The sequence below is a fragment of the Aythya fuligula genome, chromosome 16 (genome assembly GCF_009819795.1).
Source record: "Aythya fuligula isolate bAytFul2 chromosome 16, bAytFul2.pri, whole genome shotgun sequence".
NCBI lineage: Eukaryota > Metazoa > Chordata > Aves > Anseriformes > Anatidae > Aythya > Aythya fuligula.
The window spans coordinates 7,229,409-7,250,095 of NC_045574.1; the positions used below are offsets into that span (position 1 = coordinate 7,229,409).

Here is a 20,687-nt window from a genome sequence, read left to right on the forward strand (position 1 = left end):
TGTACACACCGTTACTTTGCAATCAGAATATTCCAGACTGGAAACACAGATTGCTTCACACTTAAGAATAACTGTATCCATACTCTTGAAGTTGAAGCTAGAAACATTTCCTGATTTTTTTCTTACACACTAAGTTGAGCAGCAGCAAGAGCATTTGAGAAGTGCTATCGCTGCTTGCTGTTTTAAGACTGCTTTACAGTTTTATGTCGTGATTCTCCTGTCAACGACTTTTTCTCCTAACAAAAGAGGACTCCTTCTGTGAAACTCAAAGTAAACATTTAATAACAACATCTAATAGCATACAGCTAAGATGTATGTATCCACATCTAAGACATCTATCCACAGGGAAATGGAAATTCACACTCAAGCTGAAGCTCTCAATTCTACTGATTTAGGTGGATTTTATCTTCTATGATTTTATCTCCTCAAAGATAAAATTCATGCCAAAATTCAAGATATGAAGCACAATGGATATTCAAATAGCTTGATTCAATAGTGATGGCTTATTTCCATACCATTTTCAAAAGATTAAAACCAGCCTCAATAAATAGCAGCAATGTCATAAATAAAGTTTGCCAGATGCTTGAATTAAAGCCGTAAGGAAACAGGTCAGGTATGAAGATATTTTATGTCACTGGATGCGACTTACTCATAATTCCATTTTCAACTGTCTCTCTGAAATTAACATTTTAATTTTTTCCCTTGACATAAGGTGTGGGACTTTTTTTTTGTTTTCCCTGGAGTAGCTCAGCTATTTCCCTAGAAGGTTAAGGTCCCCACACTGGGAACTAGAATTATTAAAATTAACACACAGTATCACAATTAAGTCAATGTATTTAAATATTACATTTATAAAAGCTCTCTGGGAAGGCTAGAGCAGAAAAAGCCATCTACCAGTTTAAAAGATGCCTTAAGCATTGCTTCTGTCATTGCCGATACATCCAGTTTTGCCTCCCCACTTCTAAAAGTTATATGAAGTCACTCTTCTGTTATTGCATCATACGTTCACATCAAACACCACATCTAAGCAGTAAATGAAAATTAAGATAAAACATCTGAAATGCAAATCTTGTTGAAATACAAGCCTGTGTATTGCTCAGATATTAAGAACAAAAAGCAGTGGTCTGCTTATAGCATCTATATTATTGCATTCACGGAAAAAGGCACGCAAGAAAGTTACGAAAGCAATCTGATGTCTTCCATTTAAGCAGTTCAACAGTGAACTTACCTGTATTTTGCAGCAGTTCCTGATGTGATCCTGTTTTCTCCTCCACCAAACCAACCCCAGTTTGCTCAGCTGGTAAGCTGCTGTGGTTGCTACCATTAGTGCATGGTGTTGCAGGTGCAAGCTCTGGGACTACTGGAGTGGTTACAGCTGACAGTGCACTTGTAGGAGTGCTTGTTGATAAGCTTGGAGACACAGAAGCAGAAACTGCAGCAGCAGTGCTAACACTCACATTGCCAGGCCCAGAAGTGCTCTGTTTTGTAAGACTGGGTGCTGGAGGTGTCACAGTTTTATTGTCTAGTTCTGCTGGTGATTGTTCTGTTGCCAAACTGTTTGGGACTGACATTTCTGGTCCCTGACCTTCTGCTTCTCCATCCAAAGCATACTGCTCTTCCCCCTTCTCGAGGGAGCCCGTGACTTTCTTACATGCTTTTGTAAGTAAGAGCTGACCAATCTTGTCTACTTTTCCCTTTCCCTTACTTGATGAAACAGGACTTCGTCTGTTCCCAGATCCTGGACTGCTGGTAAGAAGAGGTGAAACAACAGGTCCAGACTGTGTCACTGTAACAGAGCACTGGTCACTCGATCCATTGCTTTGAGAAGCTGCCTCCTCGAGGCTGAAGTCCTTCGCTGGCTGGGCAGGAAGATGCGAAGAAACATTTGAAGTCGTGGTAGCAGGAGAAGGCAGCTGCACAGGAGGTGCCAAGGGATTTAGAACCAGGGGCCTGCTCGTGGGAATACTAGGAGCAGGGCTGCTAGAGGACGTGCTAGGAGGTGCAGGGGCAGAGGAGAACTTTATATTCTGTGGTATATGTAAGGGACCCACAACAGCGACTGACTGAGGCATTAGGCTAGAGTTAGATGTCATCGGTGCTGCGGGAATCGTGCTTGGCTGAGACCCTTTCATAACCTGAATTATTGATGATGAGTTTATAAAAACAGGTGTAATGAACTGTGGCCGGGCGTTAGACTGAGCTGCCGACTGTCCCTCAGAAACCATAACTTTGCTGCCTACATTAGGCATTGTGACAACAGTAGACACCAATGCAGGTTGCAAGTGAGATGGCAATTGTGCCGACGTATTAGCAGAAGATGTAATAGGGTTTGAAGTTACAAAAACTGTTATCTGGTTGGGTGGTAAAGGACCTGAAACAGAAGAAGAGCTGACAGGCCTTTGCATTACTGGAGGAATGCTCTGTGTAACATTTGAGTTTATTTCTCCCAGTTCCTGATGCCCTGGATTTGAACAGGACTCATTATTTTGAGGCAAGCTAAGTGAATTAGATGGCTCTTTGCTAGAGGATGTATCTTGCAGTGGAGGAATGACAGCTATCTTTTTTAGGTCCTCCACAGTGGTGACTATTGGTGCCATTTCAAGACCAGTCAGCCCAGGGGGCTTAATGGTTACATTAGGAGCTCCAGAATTATCAAGAAGTTGACTTAAAGAAGTGGGTGCTTCCTTCATAGCTGGAGATACCATGGGTTTACTCTCCTCCAGAACTGGAAGCTTACCTGTGTCTAAGGCCTGCCCATCTTTTTTTGACTGTTCCTCTGGAACCAATGTTTTTATTTCCGGAGTAGGGATAGCTTTTAGTTCAATATTGGGTTGGTCTTTGTTACCTTGGACACCTTGTGTGCTCTGGCACTCATTATCTTGAGGAACACTAAGGCTCTCTTTACTGTCTTCAGGAACAGCAGGTACAGAAACTGTGGGATTCTGATTATTTAGCATGTTATTATTTTGAAAACTTGTCACCGGTGTTGGCAAAGAAGTGGGACCAACCATCATATTTCTTTGCATATCTATGTTCTGCAAGAGAGATGGATTCTGCTGAGTATTCAATGATAATTTAGCTGCTTTTGAGTTTTGTCTGCCAGGGCTTGGTGTTGTTTTCCTACTGGATCCAGGACTGGACCTTCGACTACTGCTTGGACTTGCTCTCTTTGTTCCTCCAGTGTTGGTTTGTTTTCCTGAATTCATGACCACACCTTCCAATTTGTGTGACTGTGGAGCAGCAAAATTAGACTGATTGTTAATTGTGAGATTTGATGGGGCTTGTCCAATGGCCTTCAAAGTAGTTGGATTAAGACCTTGCTGATCAAATCCTCTGTTGAGATTAGGCCTGGGAGGTAAAGGAATATTTATCTGAGGAGGGAAAAGACCAGCTATAGAAGCATTGAGTCTCTCTGGAGACAGGCTTATTTCAGAGGGTTCTGTGCTAGGTGGACGGTTATTAGGAGTCTGAGGATAATATGGCCTTGGGCTAGCCCTGTTTGGGGTTTTAGGCCTTGAAGTTTGTGATGGGGTGGCAACATTTGGAAAATGGTGTGTGAGAGTGCCAGGCAGAGAATTAGACTGCTGTTGAGGACTTGCACCTTGGGCAGTTGAAAGTGTGGATGGTCCAGGTTTGGGTCCCGTCATCATTAACTGGTTCTGTGAAACTACTAAATGAGATGTCAAATTATTCTGAGCTCCCGATGCTGGGGGGACTTCAGTTCCACCTCCTTCTGGAATGGAAGGCACTGATGAAACCTCCCCTAGAGGTGAGCTGGAAGGATTCTGTACATTATCTTGATAAACCATTTTTCTTGCATTGTTTCCCAGAGAAGGATTGCCTGGCAAGGAAATTCTCTGTTTATCAGGAGATGGAGGCACTGATCCTGGACCTTGTAGATTAACCATTACTGGCATGTTACCACTCTGCTGCATTGGCATTCGTTGAGCATCTGGATTCAGAGGTCCTCGAGGTGGGTGAACTCCTTGTGGCACAGGAAGCCTGACTGATTTGGGATCCTGCTGCATCATAAGCATCATCATCATTTGCTGCTGTTGCTGCGGTGTTTGTGGTGGTGCCTGGGCTTGCTGTGGTGGTGGCTGCTGCTGCTGCGGCTGTGGCTGCTGTGTATGTGGCATGAGTTGAGGTGGCATCTGCTGAAGTGGTCTTTGTTCCACCGGCTGAGAAGGATAACCTAAGAAGACATGGTGACATTCATCAAAACACAGAGACTGAAAACATTTTTACTTAATTTATGAATGACCTGCACAACACTGAATTGGAGAACTCCCAACTTTTAGCAGCTACTAGCTATTACTCTGGATTCCTCCACCTCAAATAGTCTCTACAACTGTCCCCAGGCTTGTTTTTACTTAAAAATGCAGAGTTGGACTTCCACAAATTAGTTATCCTTAAAGCAAACCTAAAAGTTTGACAGCCACTATGGAACATGAACTAGCAAGCTTGATACAGATCTGACTGCTCCTAGCATACAAAGTAGATTCTACAATGTATCACTGAACCAAAAATAGTGCTAAAAATAACCCACGTGGCTTATAACATTAAATTCCTGAGGACTTTGGATGTAATCCTTCTTATGTATAAAGGGTAATTCCAACTGTAACCTTCATTTCTTAATTCTGAAAAATCACCTATTGGCTAATGCTCAGATTTTAGAGCACCAGTTTGTACTACTGCTGGATGCACAGGAATCTTTATCAATTACGATACTGCTAAATAATTCTGCAGAGTTCATCATGATACCTGCAGAATGATACATGAGAACATGGCCATCTATTCATACTGAGCTAATTCAAATAACACACTTAAACAATGGCATCATTTATTTACTAGGAGAAAAAAAAAAAGCTTTGGACATGTGAGAATGCAAAAAAAAAAAAAAAAAAAAGTACTGTCACAAAGATCAGTAAAAATATCTATTGTAGTTACAACATTCAAATAATCCACATAAAAATCCTACTACCTGGTGGCCTACTTGCAAAGTCTGAAAGTTTAGGGCCTGAGTTATCTACATTCATTCCTTGATCTCCAGACATTGATGACTGATCACTCTCCTCCAGACCACCTGGACGAGGTTCTGAAGAGCTGAAAGAAAAATAACTGCAATTTAGATACAGCCTTAACACCAGTGTTTGAATTCCGCTTTTACTATTGTCTCAGCACTTCTGAACAGACCTGCAAGCAACTCATGGAAATACATCAATGCTTCAGGTATAACATGACCAACGTGAACACTTGTTTGAGGTCTGCTGACAATCGTTCCCGTGCCTTACATACTACTCAAGAAGCAGCAAGATGCCTGTTGCTCTATTCATCTAAGCATTTGACAGCAAGTAGAATATGAGCCAGCAGTGTGCCCTGGCAGCCAGGAGGCCCAACCATATCCTGGGGTGCATCAAGCACAGCATCGCTAGTCGGTCGAGGGAGGTGATTGTCCCGCTCTACTCTGTGCTGGTGCGGCCTCACCTCGAGCACCGTGTGCAGTGCTGGGCACCACAGTACAAACAGGACGTGAAACTGTTGGGGAGCGTCCAGAGGAGGGCCATGAAGATGGTGAAGGGCCTAGGGGGGAAGACGTATGAGGAGCGGCTGAGGGCACTGGGCCTGTTCAGCCTGGAGAAGAGGAGGCTGAGGGGAGGCCTCATCACAGCCTACAGCTTCCTCGCGAGGGGGAGTGGGGAGGCAGGTGACCTGTTCTCTGTAAGCACCAGGGATAGGACCCGCAGGAATGGTGTTAAGCTGAGGCAGGGGAGGTTTAGGCTGGACATCAGGAAGAGGTTCTTCACCAAGAGGGTGGTTGCACACTGGAACAGGCTCCCCAGGGAAGTGGTCACTGCACCAAGCCTGTCCGAATTTCAGAAGCGATTGGACTGTGCGCTTAGTCACATGGTCTAAAATTCTGGGCAGACCTGTGTGGTGCCAGGAGTTGGACTCAATGATCCTTATGGGTACCTTCCAACTCAGAATATTCTATGATTCTATTTGCTTCTTTCCTTAATTAAAAAACTCAAATTCAAGGTAGAAAAAAATAAAATAGGCAAGGGATACTCCAAATCACATATAAATAGGCTTCCCTCACATACTGCCATCACATCTCTATTAACAAATAAAAGGAGTAGATGCACAGCGTTTTATTTCACTGGTATCACCACATACCCAGAGGTGACTAGCTCAGGGTGTTGGAGACCTCTATTAATGCCACAGCACAAATACATTGACATATCAGATGTTCAAGGTCAGCTGGCAGAGCTTTCTAAGATGCTGAGGCTCTAGAACTGATGCTCCAGGAGACTGCAGGAGCATTTAAAATTGTTGAGATTCAGTGCTCAATACTTCCAATCAGGACAGCTTTTGCAGACTTGGGAATAAACCACCTTTTTATAACTATCAATACATATGGTCAGAGAATGCAAGATAAAGAGGGATGAAGAGTAGAAGACCATAACTGCTTATCTGCTTCACGACTACACCAAGGCTGTAGGGAGATCTATGTGATAAAAGCTCAAAGTTAAAATTAAAGATACCAAAATAGGTCCGCTGCCTATAAGGAGAGGCAGAATTACACAGAAATGCCAAGGACATAAGAAATTTTCAGCAAAACAAGAACTTGAAGTATTTAAAGGTGGAGAGATCTCTGCTATTTAAGTTTACTTGACAGTGAAAGTTTCTGGCATCTGCACAGCTGATGGGGAGAAACCCAGGCCTGTCCTAATGTCCTATTAACTACCTAAAACATGTTTAAAGAGCAGAGTGTGACATGAAGGTCCCTGAACTTTCACAGGTCAAAAGAAGGGAGAACATAAATCAAGAGAGAAGAAAGTTAAGGAACAGAACAGCTCCAAGCATTACTACTGAGTAGGCAAGTATTGCCAAGGAAAGTATTTGGAGTTAAATCTTTTGTCTAATCCAGCACACCATTAAGTTTTATGATGCAGTTGTTACAGGCTTATCCGCCCCTGCTAATAAATATGATGAAAACTGACAAACCCCAACCTCTTCCTTCAGAATGGCCACTTGGCATGAAACCCCAGAGTGTACACAGCCTCCGGCAAGCACTGCAGCAAGGGCACGAGCCCGGGGTGTCTGCTAATGCAGCCCACAAACACGCAGCCACATGTCCCAGCAGCATGTAGTGGACATGAGTGGGAAAAATTTCCGACAACAAGATCTCCCACAGCAGCTCAGCCTTTGCTGTAGGCCACGTGGTGCAGGCAACATGAACTGCCTAAAATTGTGAATACCACCTTAAATTTGTAATTTTGCCACTGGTGATTCTTTAAAACGGGAGTGGGGAATAAAAATGCAACATCTAAAAATTAGACAAAAAGCTGGTGTGCGAGCATTACCACGTAAACAGGTTTACCTAGAAAACAATCTTTGTGTAAAATCAATTCTTAAAAAACACCTCCTGCCTGATGGGTTCCACCAGGCGAGCTACAAACAAATCCTTGCAGAATAAACCTTGAGTTTTATTATACGGTAACAAAGAATAACAGTGACCGTGGGAACACCTGCTACTATAGTTACTGGAAAAATTCAATATAAATTGAATTTCAAATGGAGTTGAAATTCATTGAACACATTTAACAACCACCAGATATCTAAAAACCCATCAAATTCTAAACACAAATAACTAGCACGACAATAAGGCTGTGTGGGAGGGATAAACATTCCTTATTTGTTCTTCCCTCTTACTGCTCTCGGCGTAAGAAGGCACCAGCTGCACAGCACGGATTATCAGTTTCCTAAGCGCACCCCCAGCTCTACCAGCCGCACTGCCAAGCACAGCATTCAGATGTAAAATCCCAGTCGGAGTGGAAGAGAACTCCAGAAGAGAGAAAGCAAACCAACAAGAACCAGGGCTGCAGATGGTGAAATAAGCCACGCAAAAATAAAGCTACAGAGAAGAGGTGGGCAGGACCAGCCCTGCTGACGTGGTGCAGTGCCAGGCACCACCCGTCCTGGTGCCAGCGGCAGCAGCGTTTTACCACGCACCTTACTTCCACCAGCACATGTGGCCAAGGGCTGCCAACAGGGCAACGTGCTTGTGCTGATGTTTAATACCATTAACAACACATTTTTCTCCACCATCACCTTTCATCTAGCATCTTTTTCCTTGTTTTCCATCCTGTTACCTATGTTTTTCCACAAACAGACAGAATCACTTTTAAACCACCTATTTATTCAAAATGTCTCGGTTTTTATTCCAGTGTTTGAATTGCTCAGTTAGGCAAATCCTGAAAGCTATTTTTAGATTCAGTTGAATAAAGTTTTTCAATAGTACACTTATCCCATTTAACAATCCCATGCGGCCCAGCCTACAAACTGTTTTATTAATGGTACTGCTGCATTATTACAACTCCACAACAATTTCTAACAACAACAAAAACGGAATCATTTTTAGTGTTATTATCAAGTTCGCTGCATTTCCAAACAAGGTTTGCTGCTTTGAATTCTACAGTTCTGAAGAATAACTACAGAGAAGCCGTGATGAGAAGCACCTATTTATTTCTGATATAAAAGTTATTGATCCAAGTCAGACATAAAAGAATCCGCAATTCCGAGGCAAGTAAGCACTGAGCTTGGCAAACTATGCCAAGGATGCAGACAGTGAGTGAGGCAGGAAGGAATCATGACCAGCTTTGACTTTGTCTGCACTGCAGTCTCCCTTCTTCTGCTGGAGAGCAGTCTCAACTTTTCACTCTAACCCCTTTATGAGGATAACACCCTTCTGCATGCTCCTGTGAGGACAAGGGATCAACACACAGCCAGTTAAGAAACAAAATGCTAATCCGTATCAGGCGACAAACACATTATTCTGCAAATAACAATGCTAGGAGAAAGTTCACTGAAAATCAAAGTGATAGAAGTAGAAAGTAGTATTTCTTTTGTTAAGTAAACAGAAATCTCATTAAAAGCATCATTTATGAGCTAGAAATTATTTTAAATTTTTAGATCTCAATAGGAAAATCTTTAATTTAGGCTTCTTTTATTTTGAAAACTTTATAACAAGCAAATAGTCTTCTGGGGCTTGGTAAGCTCGGGGAAACTTTATCTATCCCTTTATTGATATTCCCAGGCCACACGGAAGCTGGGTGATCATCAGCAAGATCAATGAGAACAGAAACATAATAAGGCTTTTCTTTAATGATTAATGGACTTTCTTTTCAGAATAGAGTGCCAACTCTTTTGCTCCCTCTGAACCCATGGCAATACAGCAGTGATTGCTATTATTTTATTGAAATCTATTTAGAATTGAAGCAGTTTATTTCTACACATAGCACCAGACCTTCCCTCCTAGAAATACATGGACGTTTCTGCATCTAATTTGGGGCAAAAAGAACTGGCTTTCCATGAAAGACGCAGATGATGAATAAAGACACAAGGACTGCATATTTTACTTTGCTTTGCTTTACCTTCTCTATGCAGCATTTCTAGATCACCAAAATACAAGTAACAGCTCCTGCATTTTACAGTACTACGGAATTAAGATAGTTAAGGACTGTCACAAAAGATCCCTTGCAACAGGTTATGCAAATTTGGATATTCTTGTGTTGTAAATTTGTGCAAAGTTCTTCCATTCTTTCCTAAAGTGAACTGGGAGAAAAAAAAAAAAAAAAAAAAAGACAAAAAAAGACATTTCATGACATGGATTCCTGTCAATTTCCCTGTGGCTCACCTGCAGCCAAAAGTTATATACAGCACATAATTAGATATAGCAGATCTGCCTACATATTCATTTTAGCTGATTAAAGACACAGCAGCAGTAGTCAACCACCCTGTGCTGGCATTAATACACTGCCACCAACAAAAGATCACAGAATAGCTGGCCAACAAAATATACCAGTCAAAGAGGAATCAAAAGATTCAGCAATCTTGTATTTCTACTACATTAATATGTTCATTTTTTCTCAAATACTGTTGCATTTGCAGGTTCTTTCTCAAGGCTTGTGGCTTTCTTTTTCCTCTTAGCCTATCCTAGGGCAGGAAGGCCAGCATTGCTTGGGCTTGTTATCCCCATACCAGAGAGCACCACACTCAAACTCCTAGCTGCAGCTTCAACTAAAAGAGAAGTCTAACTCAGTCCCAAGCAGAAACACACAGATATACACACATCTCAGAAAACAGCCACCCCCCCTAGCCCCAGTCTATACAGCACATCGTAATACAGAGGTTTATAACTCTTCTGAAAGCTGAAAGTACTTCCCAACCTTTGATGGTGGCTGTCAGACTGCCCAAGAATGGCAGCTTCCTCTCCAAAGGCCACGGCCCCATGTGTCCACTGACATTTAAAAACAACTTCTATACCTCCTCTACCCAGTAAATGTAGTGAACATTGCTGTTTTGAATAGATTTATAACTGAACTAGGATGTTTCCATCTTTTTCTTTATCCTGAATGAACTTTCCAGGGGCAGACTTGCCATGGCACTATCATTTAACGCTTAAGAGAAATTGCTAACATATGAAATAATACAGGGCTCACTGCATGCTTGCTGAAAAAAATACTGACAAGTTGCCAGCAGGACTTTCCCAGGTCCCATATAAAACCAATGTGATATTAAACCTACTTTGTCTGTTCCAGTTGTTGATTGTTTTTCTTCTTCCTTGGAGGTTTCTTCTTTTTTGGCTTATTGGCATTCTGATTATTTTGTTTGTTGTTCACACCAAAGTGTCCTGCCGATATGTCACTTTGTAGAAGGTTAACCAAGAGCGGACTTGTGAGCGTGACATCTTTATTGACAGGAAAACCAGGATTCTGTCCACAGGAAATCTGATTCCCATTTGGCGTTCCACTAAACCCAGTACTGAAAGGCAGTCCGTGGCCAGAAAAATGACTCCCCGAAGCATTGTTGTTTCCTTGCATTGCTTGCATATGGGAAGGCACCATGTTTGGCTGCTGCACGGGAACATCAGGTAACATCTGTGTCAAGTTCACATCATTATTCGTTGTTGTGGTAGTATCCCCAAGCTGCTGAGATATGTGGGTGCCAGGTCCAGTAGGTCTTAAAACTTGCCCTTGAATCCCCATAACCTGAGAAGGGTTACCGTTCACAGGGCCTTGCTGTGCCATCATCTGCCCAGTGAACTGCACCATGTTACCCTGCATGTTTGGGGTTGGTCCTCTCATCATTTGAGCTGGCCCCGTCATAACGTTGGACTGGTTTTGAGTATTAAAAGGCTGTTTATTTCCTTGCATCTGAGCAGTCATCATCTGTTCCATCAATGAGTTTTGCTGTAACAAGACCTGGCCTTGAGGTCCCATCATCTGATTGTGTGTAGGCATCATCTGTTGTCCCTGCTGGGGAATCATCTGTTTGGGCGGGGTCATCCTTTGGGGTGAAGGGCCAAGATTTTGGTTTTGTGGTGTTACCATCATTTGGCCTTGTGGCATGAGCTGAGTTCGAGAAAGTATCATCTGGTTTTGAGGGTTCATCGATCCCTGAGCCTGAATGTTTACCATCTGTCCTTGGGAGGATACGATTTGCTGATGCATTCCCATAAGCTGAGACTGTGGTCCTTGTTGTGGCTGGCCCTGTATGTTGCCCATGTTAACTTGTGGCACCCCACTAGCACCAGCCTGCTGGTTGTTCATATTTCCATGAAGTCCCATTAAATTGGTCTGCATCATATTTGGTGGGCCATGTGGTGCTTGCATCTGATTCTGAGGAGGTCCAGATCCTTGGCCACCTTTAATAAAAAAGGCCAATTAGGAAACAATTGGAGTGGTATAAAAAGTTTTCACATCTGGCACTTCAAAAGAGATACATGTCATAAGAGGAAATCATACTGGCACTTCAAAACAAACACTTAGCCTGGCACTTCATGTACATACGACGCTGCAGAACGACTGAAATTCCTGGTAAGCCTTATCTGCACATAAGTTTAAAAATATTCCACAATAGCACCCAACTCAATGGAACAATTTCCAACTAAACTAAACTTCAAAACTGAGGCTGTTTTAGAATGGATTGCAAAATACACACACAATAGTGATGACATCACATTATCAGGGTATCCATAATCCAGATGAAATGCTACTAACAGAATTGTTAAATGGAGGCATTTGTGAACTAAGGATTTAATTTTTACAGGATTGTCTGTAAGCAGACTTCCAAATCTTTTGAATGAAATAATTATCTTTTCAAATCACAAGAGCTTTTTATTTATTATATTTTTATTTCTGTTTCTAAGATAACATCATCTTTTTTTTTTCTGGACAAGAAGTTCCTTTTATGTTTCATCTTATTACCCTTAGTCTTCAATTGTCAACACTACTTCTATTTAATTTCGAAACGGATACTTCTGGATCCTAGTATAGCAGTCCTAAGCAGTAACACTTGTGTTGTTTGAAAACCACAAACAGCCTCCCATTTTAATTTTCCTCATTTAACAATATGCACAGCACACCACTGCAGCACTTTCAGCCCCAGGTAGCTAAAACTCTCTACTACTGGCAATAATTTAATGTTTTAGTAATTGTGTTACACAAGTATAAGCACAGTTTTCTACCAAAAAAAAAAAAAAAAGAAAAAAAGGAGGAAAAACTAGTTCCAAACAGACCTGTGTGCTGCACACTTTGGCTAGTTTGTAGTTGCGGAGCTCCGCTGTTCACCGGTGTTCCTGGTGCGGTGGAAGGCACCTGACCTTGCATGAAGCTCTGGTTAGACTGGCCTGAAGAGAACCCAGGAGGGAGGCGCTTGGGCATTCCTTGATACAAGAATTTTCTTATTAGTAAGTGTGAAAAGAAGGAAGAAAGAAGAAAAAAGGGAAAAAAAAAATCTACAACTGGATTACAATAGGAAAAATACCTTTGAATTTGTACTGTCACATTACTGGTTTAGGCAGAAAGTTTTTTGCCAATATACGAAACACACTGAAGGCGTGCTTACAGTTCTTATCTGTGCAATAGCTCTGTCTAACAAACCACTACTACTCAGTTCCAAATGTAATTCTGCTCCTAGATTAAGCAGAAAATTAAACCCATGGAAAAGGGAAAACTCTGACTTTTTAGAAATTCATGTAAGATAGTTCACTGTTTTCTCTATTGTATCTCATCTCTGATCAGACCCTTAACTGCATCCATGTACACAAACATCTTGTATTTTTATTACATTTTTTTTATTTTTTGAACAGGAACTCTCACCATAACACAACAGGTACACACTTTTTAGCACTCCTTTGCACTACTGGTGTGTGTACGCACGATCAGAATAACTCTTCCATCCAAAACGGGTTGAGAAATCTCCAGGGTAATGAGAGAGAATGGGGCAGGGCTACATACAAAGAGTTTAGAAAGGCTGCAGCAAGTCCCAGCTTTACACAAGTAACCCTGCTATTCCAATAGCCAGAGAGAGACATGACAGCTCTCTATCTGGCACAATGTCCACACCTTGACACATCAAAACACCACTGCTGCTCTAGGACAGAGAGCAAAAACATCACTGTGCCTACCAACATGAGCAGCAGCTTAAAAAAGACCCACTTTAACACAACTTTAACAGAACCCACTTCTTTTAATTCACCATCATATATATAGTGCCATGGACCTAGAAGGAACCTTGTCCTCCTGCATTTTTCTTATCCACAGACAGAATTTAACCTTGGTTCTGTGGTTACAGCCTCCTTATACACTTTACTGTATTGCTTATGTAAAGTGAGCTGGTCTTAGTTCTACAATTAAAACTTTAAGATAATCAAGTTTACAGGTCAAACGTGAGGTACATCTGCAAACAGGGAACAAATACTTCTTCAGGCATCACCTCACAGGACTATAATTTTAGTTCTGACCTTTTAGGCAAGTTCTGCATACAGAAATGCTTGAAATGAGAAAAAAAAATGTTAATTTGGCCTATTCGCAATCTAATAAAAATTCTGATTTGCAAAGTTAACTATGTGAAATGAAAGTGTTCAAAGGCAAGATAGCTAAAAAAATTGAAAGATCCCTAAACACAGCTTAAGCATGGACATTAGCATGGACAGAAGCCAGGCAAAAACCTCCACAAGTGGAAGATACCTTTACTGAAATCAACAGAATCCTGTCTTTTTAAATCAGTTGAGGATTACTGATTTTAACAATTAAGTTCTAGAGTGAGTCCCAAAGAACATATTTTGATAGTTTATTTGGAATATTATTTTTTAATAAAGCAGAAGCAGGATTTTGTCTATAGCAGGTTTACGTAGAAAACAAAGAGAACACAGATTATATGCTATCTAGAGGTCAGGGTTACCCTACCTAGAGGATAGTGATTTCTGACTGGGGATATGTAGTTAGTGAGACAAAATTGTAAAGAAATGTGACATTTCTAATAATAACAGTTTGAAGATGGAGACGAGAGAAGATATAGCAAGTACAGGGTGCTGGCAGGCCCTAAGAACAGTTTGGAAGAGGAAAACCCTGAGACTAAGACAATTCACGTAAAACAAACTCATCCAAACTCGAATGAGATCCACAATGCAGACAGTGAAGACACAGGACACTTGCCTAAATCAGTGGACCAAAAAATAGGTATTCCTTACAGATTTCAGATGTGCAGTGTGAAAATAAAGGAAACTAAAATCCATACAGTACTGTGTGTATTTGTGGACAAAGAATACTGCTTATATTCTACAAGTATGGAAAGAAAAAAAATTTAAAGACTTAACCAAGAGCTTGTGTACAGGTATCTGAGAGCAGCCATTCAAGAGAAAGATGAATAAATGAATATTTTGAGAGAGTGAGAGAGAGAGAGAAAGAGAGAGAGGGAGAGAGAAGTGCTAGAAGAAGTCAGACAAAGTACTAGAAAAGGCTCACGAGAGAAAAAGAAAAACAAGGACACAAAAGATCTTTGGATGGACAAATGAAATTCTTTCACTGTTACAGAAGCCTTCGAAGAGCAATAAGGCAAAGATGTGAGTGCAGAGGTCCAAGGAGAAAACTAAATACCACACAACCAAAGAGGAAGTGAAAACATGCTTTGACCTCCTCGTTTTAGTGCAGGGAGTAAATTACCATAGCAGTAATAGCTCTTTCCTCTTTTGTATGGGAAGAAACTGATGACAAATAAAGACAGGATGTACACACAACTTAGAAGGGAAAATTCAAAGAAAAATAAAAGCCTCACTTCTATAGCAGAAATTTAAGTGGTGGGAGAGGAAGCTGAAGAGAAAAAGAAAAGGTTCATTTGTTTTTGTCACTTTCTCCCTTTCTCAAAAGGAACAAAAAAGCAACATCGAAACAACCAACCCAAAACACCTCTGAATATCCTGAACTTGCTGTAAGGCAGTGAAAGAACTGTCAAGAGGATGACTGGGAGTCGTAACTAGCAACTGCATACAGCAATTTCTTTCTGCACTGGCCAAGAGTTTACTTCTAGATTATTAACAGAAAGCTAGGTAGTAGAACTGAAGTAACACTGATGCTAGTTCACCCACACTCACTTTATCCATAGACTATGTCTTTATTTTGTCTCTTCGAGGATCTTTTCAAAAGGAACAGTAACCTAGACATTTTATGTTTTTCCTTTTAAAATAAAAGACTGTCTCAGTACTTCTTACCTCCTAAGCCAGGGTGCAAACCTTGTGGACCTTGGTTTTGCTGCTGCATCACCATGAAGTTGGGGGGTACGTTCCCCTGTTGCACCATAGGATTACGACTGGGAGAACTGACAGGCTGCTGAAATCCCTGGGAAAGCGTGCTACTCTGGGGAGGCCTTGGTCCCATCTGCTGCTGCGTCTGGTTAACTGTTGGAGATGATGCAGGAGATCCCTGCTGGAAGGAGGAGGGTGAGGAAGCAGGAGATTTGTTGGTCAGGTGGGGTTGCTGTAGTGGTGTAGGAACCCGTGAGGGCCCTCCCTGAAGGCTTTTCATTTGAGGAGCAGTAAACTGGCCAGGATTGCTCATTTGGGGAAAGTTTGAGTGAGCCTGGGAAGCTTGCTGGCTTCCAAAAGGGTATGGAGGTGGAGGATGAGTAGGAGTTTGTACTGTGGCTAGAGATGGTCTTGCTTGAAGTTGCTGCTGCATTTGTCCAGACAATGGGGCCTTTTTCCAACCCTGGTTTACTGTCAATGTACCCAGTGCTCCCTGGGTTGGAGGAGGCTGAAGTGCTCCTGAAGGAAGCTGGTTCCAGCCAGGGGGAACCGGAACCTGTGCTGGTGAAGTAAATGAAGGTCGAATACCCTGCTGGGGCTGCTGATGTGGCTGCGGAGGACGTGTCTGCAACTGTGTCTGTTGCTGCAATTGCTGAAAGTTGGCTGAGTTCATTTGCCTGTTTACAGGAACTGACTGCATTGGATGGAGTTGCGGAGCTAAAGATCCAGATGGATGATTTTGCTGCTGGATATTTAGCCCAGATAAAAGTGGGTCCATTGCATCTATTAAAATAGCAAAGAAAAGTAAAAAAGTAAATAACCTACTGTAGGCAAAAAACACCACAAAACAAGAAAGGATAGATTGTTTGCTTGCATATGCTCACTCTGCTGAAGTTAGGGTCTAACAAAATGCTCCAGTGTTTCAATTTCTCCAATAGACAGAGCAGGCAATGCTCTGAAAGTTTTCAAAGTCTCTGGGAATCCTGAGAAGGTCTCATGAATTTATAACCTCTCCAATAAAACAACACGGTAACTCCACTGCACTTGTTCCTACAAACATAAGCCTTCTACATACGTATTGGTAGAATAATACAGATTATTAGCAGCATTATTTCTACCAACTAAAAATGTGGCATAACAATGAATTAAGACAGTATCATAAGCTAGCATTCATAGAGTATTTAAAACATTTACCACAAAACACTGTAAAAATAAATACTGCAAATGTCTATAGAAGCTGGCAAGTATTACCACCATTTTACTGAGTGAGAAGTAATAACCTCCTCTTTTTCTATAGTCCCAAAATGCAATTAGCTTATACTACCAAAATTATGAAGAAAAAAACAAAACAAAACTGAACATACAACCCCCAGCGCCTACACCCCCACAAAATCTCCACACTTTATGCTTCTAGTTTATCTACTCCTGCAAAAGCATTTTGTCCTCTGTCTAATGCATTTGCCTCCTACCTGCCTCGCATTCAACCAATCCCTTCCTTAAAAAAAAACTCAATCATAACAGCTCTAGTGCTCTCCTAGCAAAAGGTACTGCCACTGTGCAACGTATTTGAACAAAATAACAAGCAACCCGGTGACTTTTAGATACCCAAATTATATGACAAATGTTACCGTATTAATAGGGGCAGGGAGGGTTCCCCAGAAAGAGCAACTCTCAGAAAAGGTAAAGGAAATAATGCAGGGTAACTCTGTAGTTCATTTACTAGTGCGTATGCTGAAGAAAAGATAAAGAAAGAATATTTTCAGGTAAAGGTCAGTGTTACAACTAACTGTTACCACCTGGCTGTGAGGAAGGTCTAGGTGTTCTTGGCTGCAGCTCAGTACTAGCACCACTTGCCACCATAGAGGAGGGCACATTCCCACTCTGGGACATCATGACAGCTGCGGCATTGCTCATTCTTATTAAACCTTAAAAAAACAACAAACAACAACAACAAAAACACAATACATATTATCAAGTATTGCAGTTTTACATCAAAAGAGTTTTAAGATTTTTGATTTGTTAATAAAACGTGTCTTTATAAAGAAGTCAGTTTAGACGAGTTGTTCCTCCAAAATAACCTGAGGACACAGATTTCTGCCTCAAAATTCAGATTGTCTGTAATAGAAGAAGTGAACATCATACTGAAGCTGTTCCTTTAGCACCAAGCCTTTTCAAGGCTATAGAAAAAAACCCTGCCTACTTGAGAATTATTTGAGACTTCAGTTTCCTGACTAGCCACTAAAGTCACTTGCCACCAAGTGGTAATACTGTCAAAGTTACGCCTATAGTAGGTTTCTGAAAAATCTGATAGTAGAAAGTAGCTGATTCATTGTAAGAATAAACAGTTTCATTGTTTCTTTTACAAAGGCTGCTATCTTGTAAAATGGTTTATATAGTTGACCTGCTGGTTAAATTGTTTTATTTGTATTGTTTACCTGTATGCAGCAAATGAAGCTCATGATCATCACAAGGAAGATCAGAGCAACTGCCTTCAAAGTCAAACTTCCTTTAAATATTTTATGTTCTTTGCTAAGCACAATGATTTAAACTACTGTAATCAGGTAAAATGTTATTTCCATTCATTCCACCACCAGCCACACGCGTATCTTAAACTGTCAAAAATGGTCTCAGTATTTTAACTGCATTAAATCCTATTTACTAAGGTGCTAACTAATTTATCTTGCCTTTTACTCAGCTGTTGAAATAAAATATCGTGTTTTTCTTTCAACTCTTCATGAAATCTGACTATTGTAATTAGAAATTACTTATCCATATAAAAATTTACCATCCAACAAAACTACAATTCTCCAAGAAAACTAATTCTCTATTATCAGATCTCAAAAGTTTATGTGAAAATAAAGAGAGACTAACAGTAATGAGTGTCCTGTCCTCCCCCTATAAGATTTAATCTAAAATAGCTCATTTTTGTGCATTGAATAAAGACTTATGCTCATTTTCATAAGACAGGAAAGCATGATAATTTGTGCATGAAGTGAATTGACTATATTAAAATGATTTTACAGCCTCTATAGAAAAAAAAATAAAAAAACACATCCAAATCACTCCAACATTTATGGGGCACAATTCAGCCAACCGTTTACATATCAGACATAGTTTGACAGTATGGAAACAAGAACATCGGATAATTTAATGGCAATTATAATTCTGTGAATCATAATTGCTGTAACTAGTGAAATTTCACAATAAGCTTATTAAATTTCAAACTGTATAAAACTAAGTAATTAAAAATTTACCTTGTCCCCCTTGCATGGGAAATCCTGTTTCCATTCGTACTGAGTTGTTTGCTCCCAGGGGCCCATTGATTCGGACATCTTGGCTTCTGTTTTGAGCTAAAGCTAAATTGATAGCACCTTCCCCTAGAAGTAATACACAGTTTTGGGGAACTGAATGATATACACGAAAGCAGAATGGAGACAATTTCAGAAGGACATTTAAAAGATTTAAAGGAAGGAAGGACAAACTTTACCAATAATATGCACTTTAGAAGAACAGTTATGCAGACTACTTTTATTATTAGTGCTTCAATTTTAAGAAAAAACAACACTGCAACAAACATTAAATGCCCTCAGTTTCATCTTGAGCAACACAGATATTTCAGTTGTGAAACCCATGTAAAACTTGTTTTTAAGAAAGTCTCATATGAAACAACCTGGAAAAAAAATAGGGCACATTTTGCTAGTAGCACTCACAAAAACGTTTTTCAGGGGGCTTCCCAACACTTAGAGGATTTTCAGCCATTGTTTCTACTGTTACACTTATTCTCAGAAGAATAAAAGCCTTGAGTTACCTCTTCATTTTTTTTTTAAGTTATTCTCCAAATTGTTGAATTAAAAGTTTTGCAACATTAACCAAGTACACAAAGTCACTTGTTGACTATAATTAAACTCTAGTGCATTTGCAGCTTAATGCCTTTAAAAATAACTTAGGTGTGAAATACCTTCAATCTGAACTGAGAGAATTCCCAGGTCACGAAGTTGTTGGTTATTATTCTGAGCCAGAATCCGCAGTCGCTCTGCAGCTTCCCGTGGTATATTGAAGGTAACACGTACACTGTTCCAAGGCTCTATCTTCTGCAGTTTTAACTGGTTGGATTCTTAAAAGAGAAAAGGTCACTGCAAAGTCAGTTTTCAAACAAGTATAGTGAAATAACTTGTTAAAAAAGCACAGCTGAAAAAAATCTGGAACAACTATTCCAGGATAGTCTCAAATACTGGAGAGTTCTCCAGAACAGATGTAAAGTGACTCATACTGCCAAACCACTGAAATACTTTCCAAAAATTAGCAAAATAAGAATTTCCCAAATTATAAACAATAAAACGGGCAACATAAATACTTGACAACATTACTCAAGATTTGAAATCTTCTGTGAATAAACTACTTTGGAAAGACAGAATACCTAATAAATCAGATAAAATACATCTGTTAGCATACCACATAGATAAGTGAATACAAGAATGAAATCACCGATTTCACTCTGCAAGATGCTTGTGAAACTTCTTTGCAGAAGGCAGGTGCCAGAGACCTAGTTGTATTTCATTAATTTATACCATATTATTTAACTTTTCTGAATAGGGATGTTCAACTCCCTGCAAAAAACATATTAAAGTTGTGCAAAATATTTAGCTGCACATTTTTTGTAAACCTGTTCTATGAACGAGTGTTTCTATGCTGATCGATTGTTTTAAGAGTAACACGTGAGAATTAGAAAAAAGGTAGGCAAGTGATGTTGGATATATTTATTCTAAGTGATACCTAGCTAAAATATAGCTACAAAATGCTTTTTAGGGTCATTAAAATATACATTCCTAATACAGATTTATAAGCTTCCAGTTTCAAGCTTTTTGAACAGGAAGTCCTTTTGAAAACAGTAAGCATTTGCTAAAATTTTAGTCAGCTATGTTGTCCACTACAACAGCAGACTTACAAAAAGCGTGCTAAGTATTTGTTTCGGAAGAACGTGCCATTTAAGAGTGTCAGTAACTCACTCCTAACTTCACAGCATCACAGAATGGCCTGTGTTGGAAGGGACCTCAAAGACCATCCAGTACCAACCCCACTGCCATGGGCAGGGACACCA

The 20,687-nt window shown here is 40.4% G+C and overlaps 1 protein-coding gene across 3 annotated transcripts in view; it reads right to left on the reverse strand.

Annotated features, from left to right (window-relative positions):
• The window catches only part of NCOA6 (nuclear receptor coactivator 6), a 41,581-nt gene that overhangs the window by 8,795 nt on the left and 12,099 nt on the right, over window positions 1-20,687 (reverse strand). For 2 of the 3 annotated variants that reach the window (XM_032198660.1, XM_032198661.1), the window contains exons 4-11: window positions 19,548-19,703; window positions 18,844-18,966; window positions 17,386-17,514; window positions 15,557-16,372; window positions 12,584-12,730; window positions 10,591-11,710; window positions 4,985-5,106; window positions 1,229-4,195 (exon numbers count right to left, since the gene is read on the reverse strand). In XM_032198660.1, the coding sequence (XP_032054551.1) occupies window positions 1,229-4,195; window positions 4,985-5,106; window positions 10,591-11,710; window positions 12,584-12,730; window positions 15,557-16,372; window positions 17,386-17,514; window positions 18,844-18,966; window positions 19,548-19,703 (5,580 nt within the window). Of the gene's footprint in view, window positions 1-259; window positions 1,024-1,228; window positions 4,196-4,984; window positions 5,107-10,590; window positions 11,711-12,583; window positions 12,731-15,556; window positions 16,373-17,385; window positions 17,515-18,843; window positions 18,967-19,547; window positions 19,704-20,687 lie in introns of those variants that run through there. The other variant, XM_032198662.1, reaches the window with a different exon arrangement.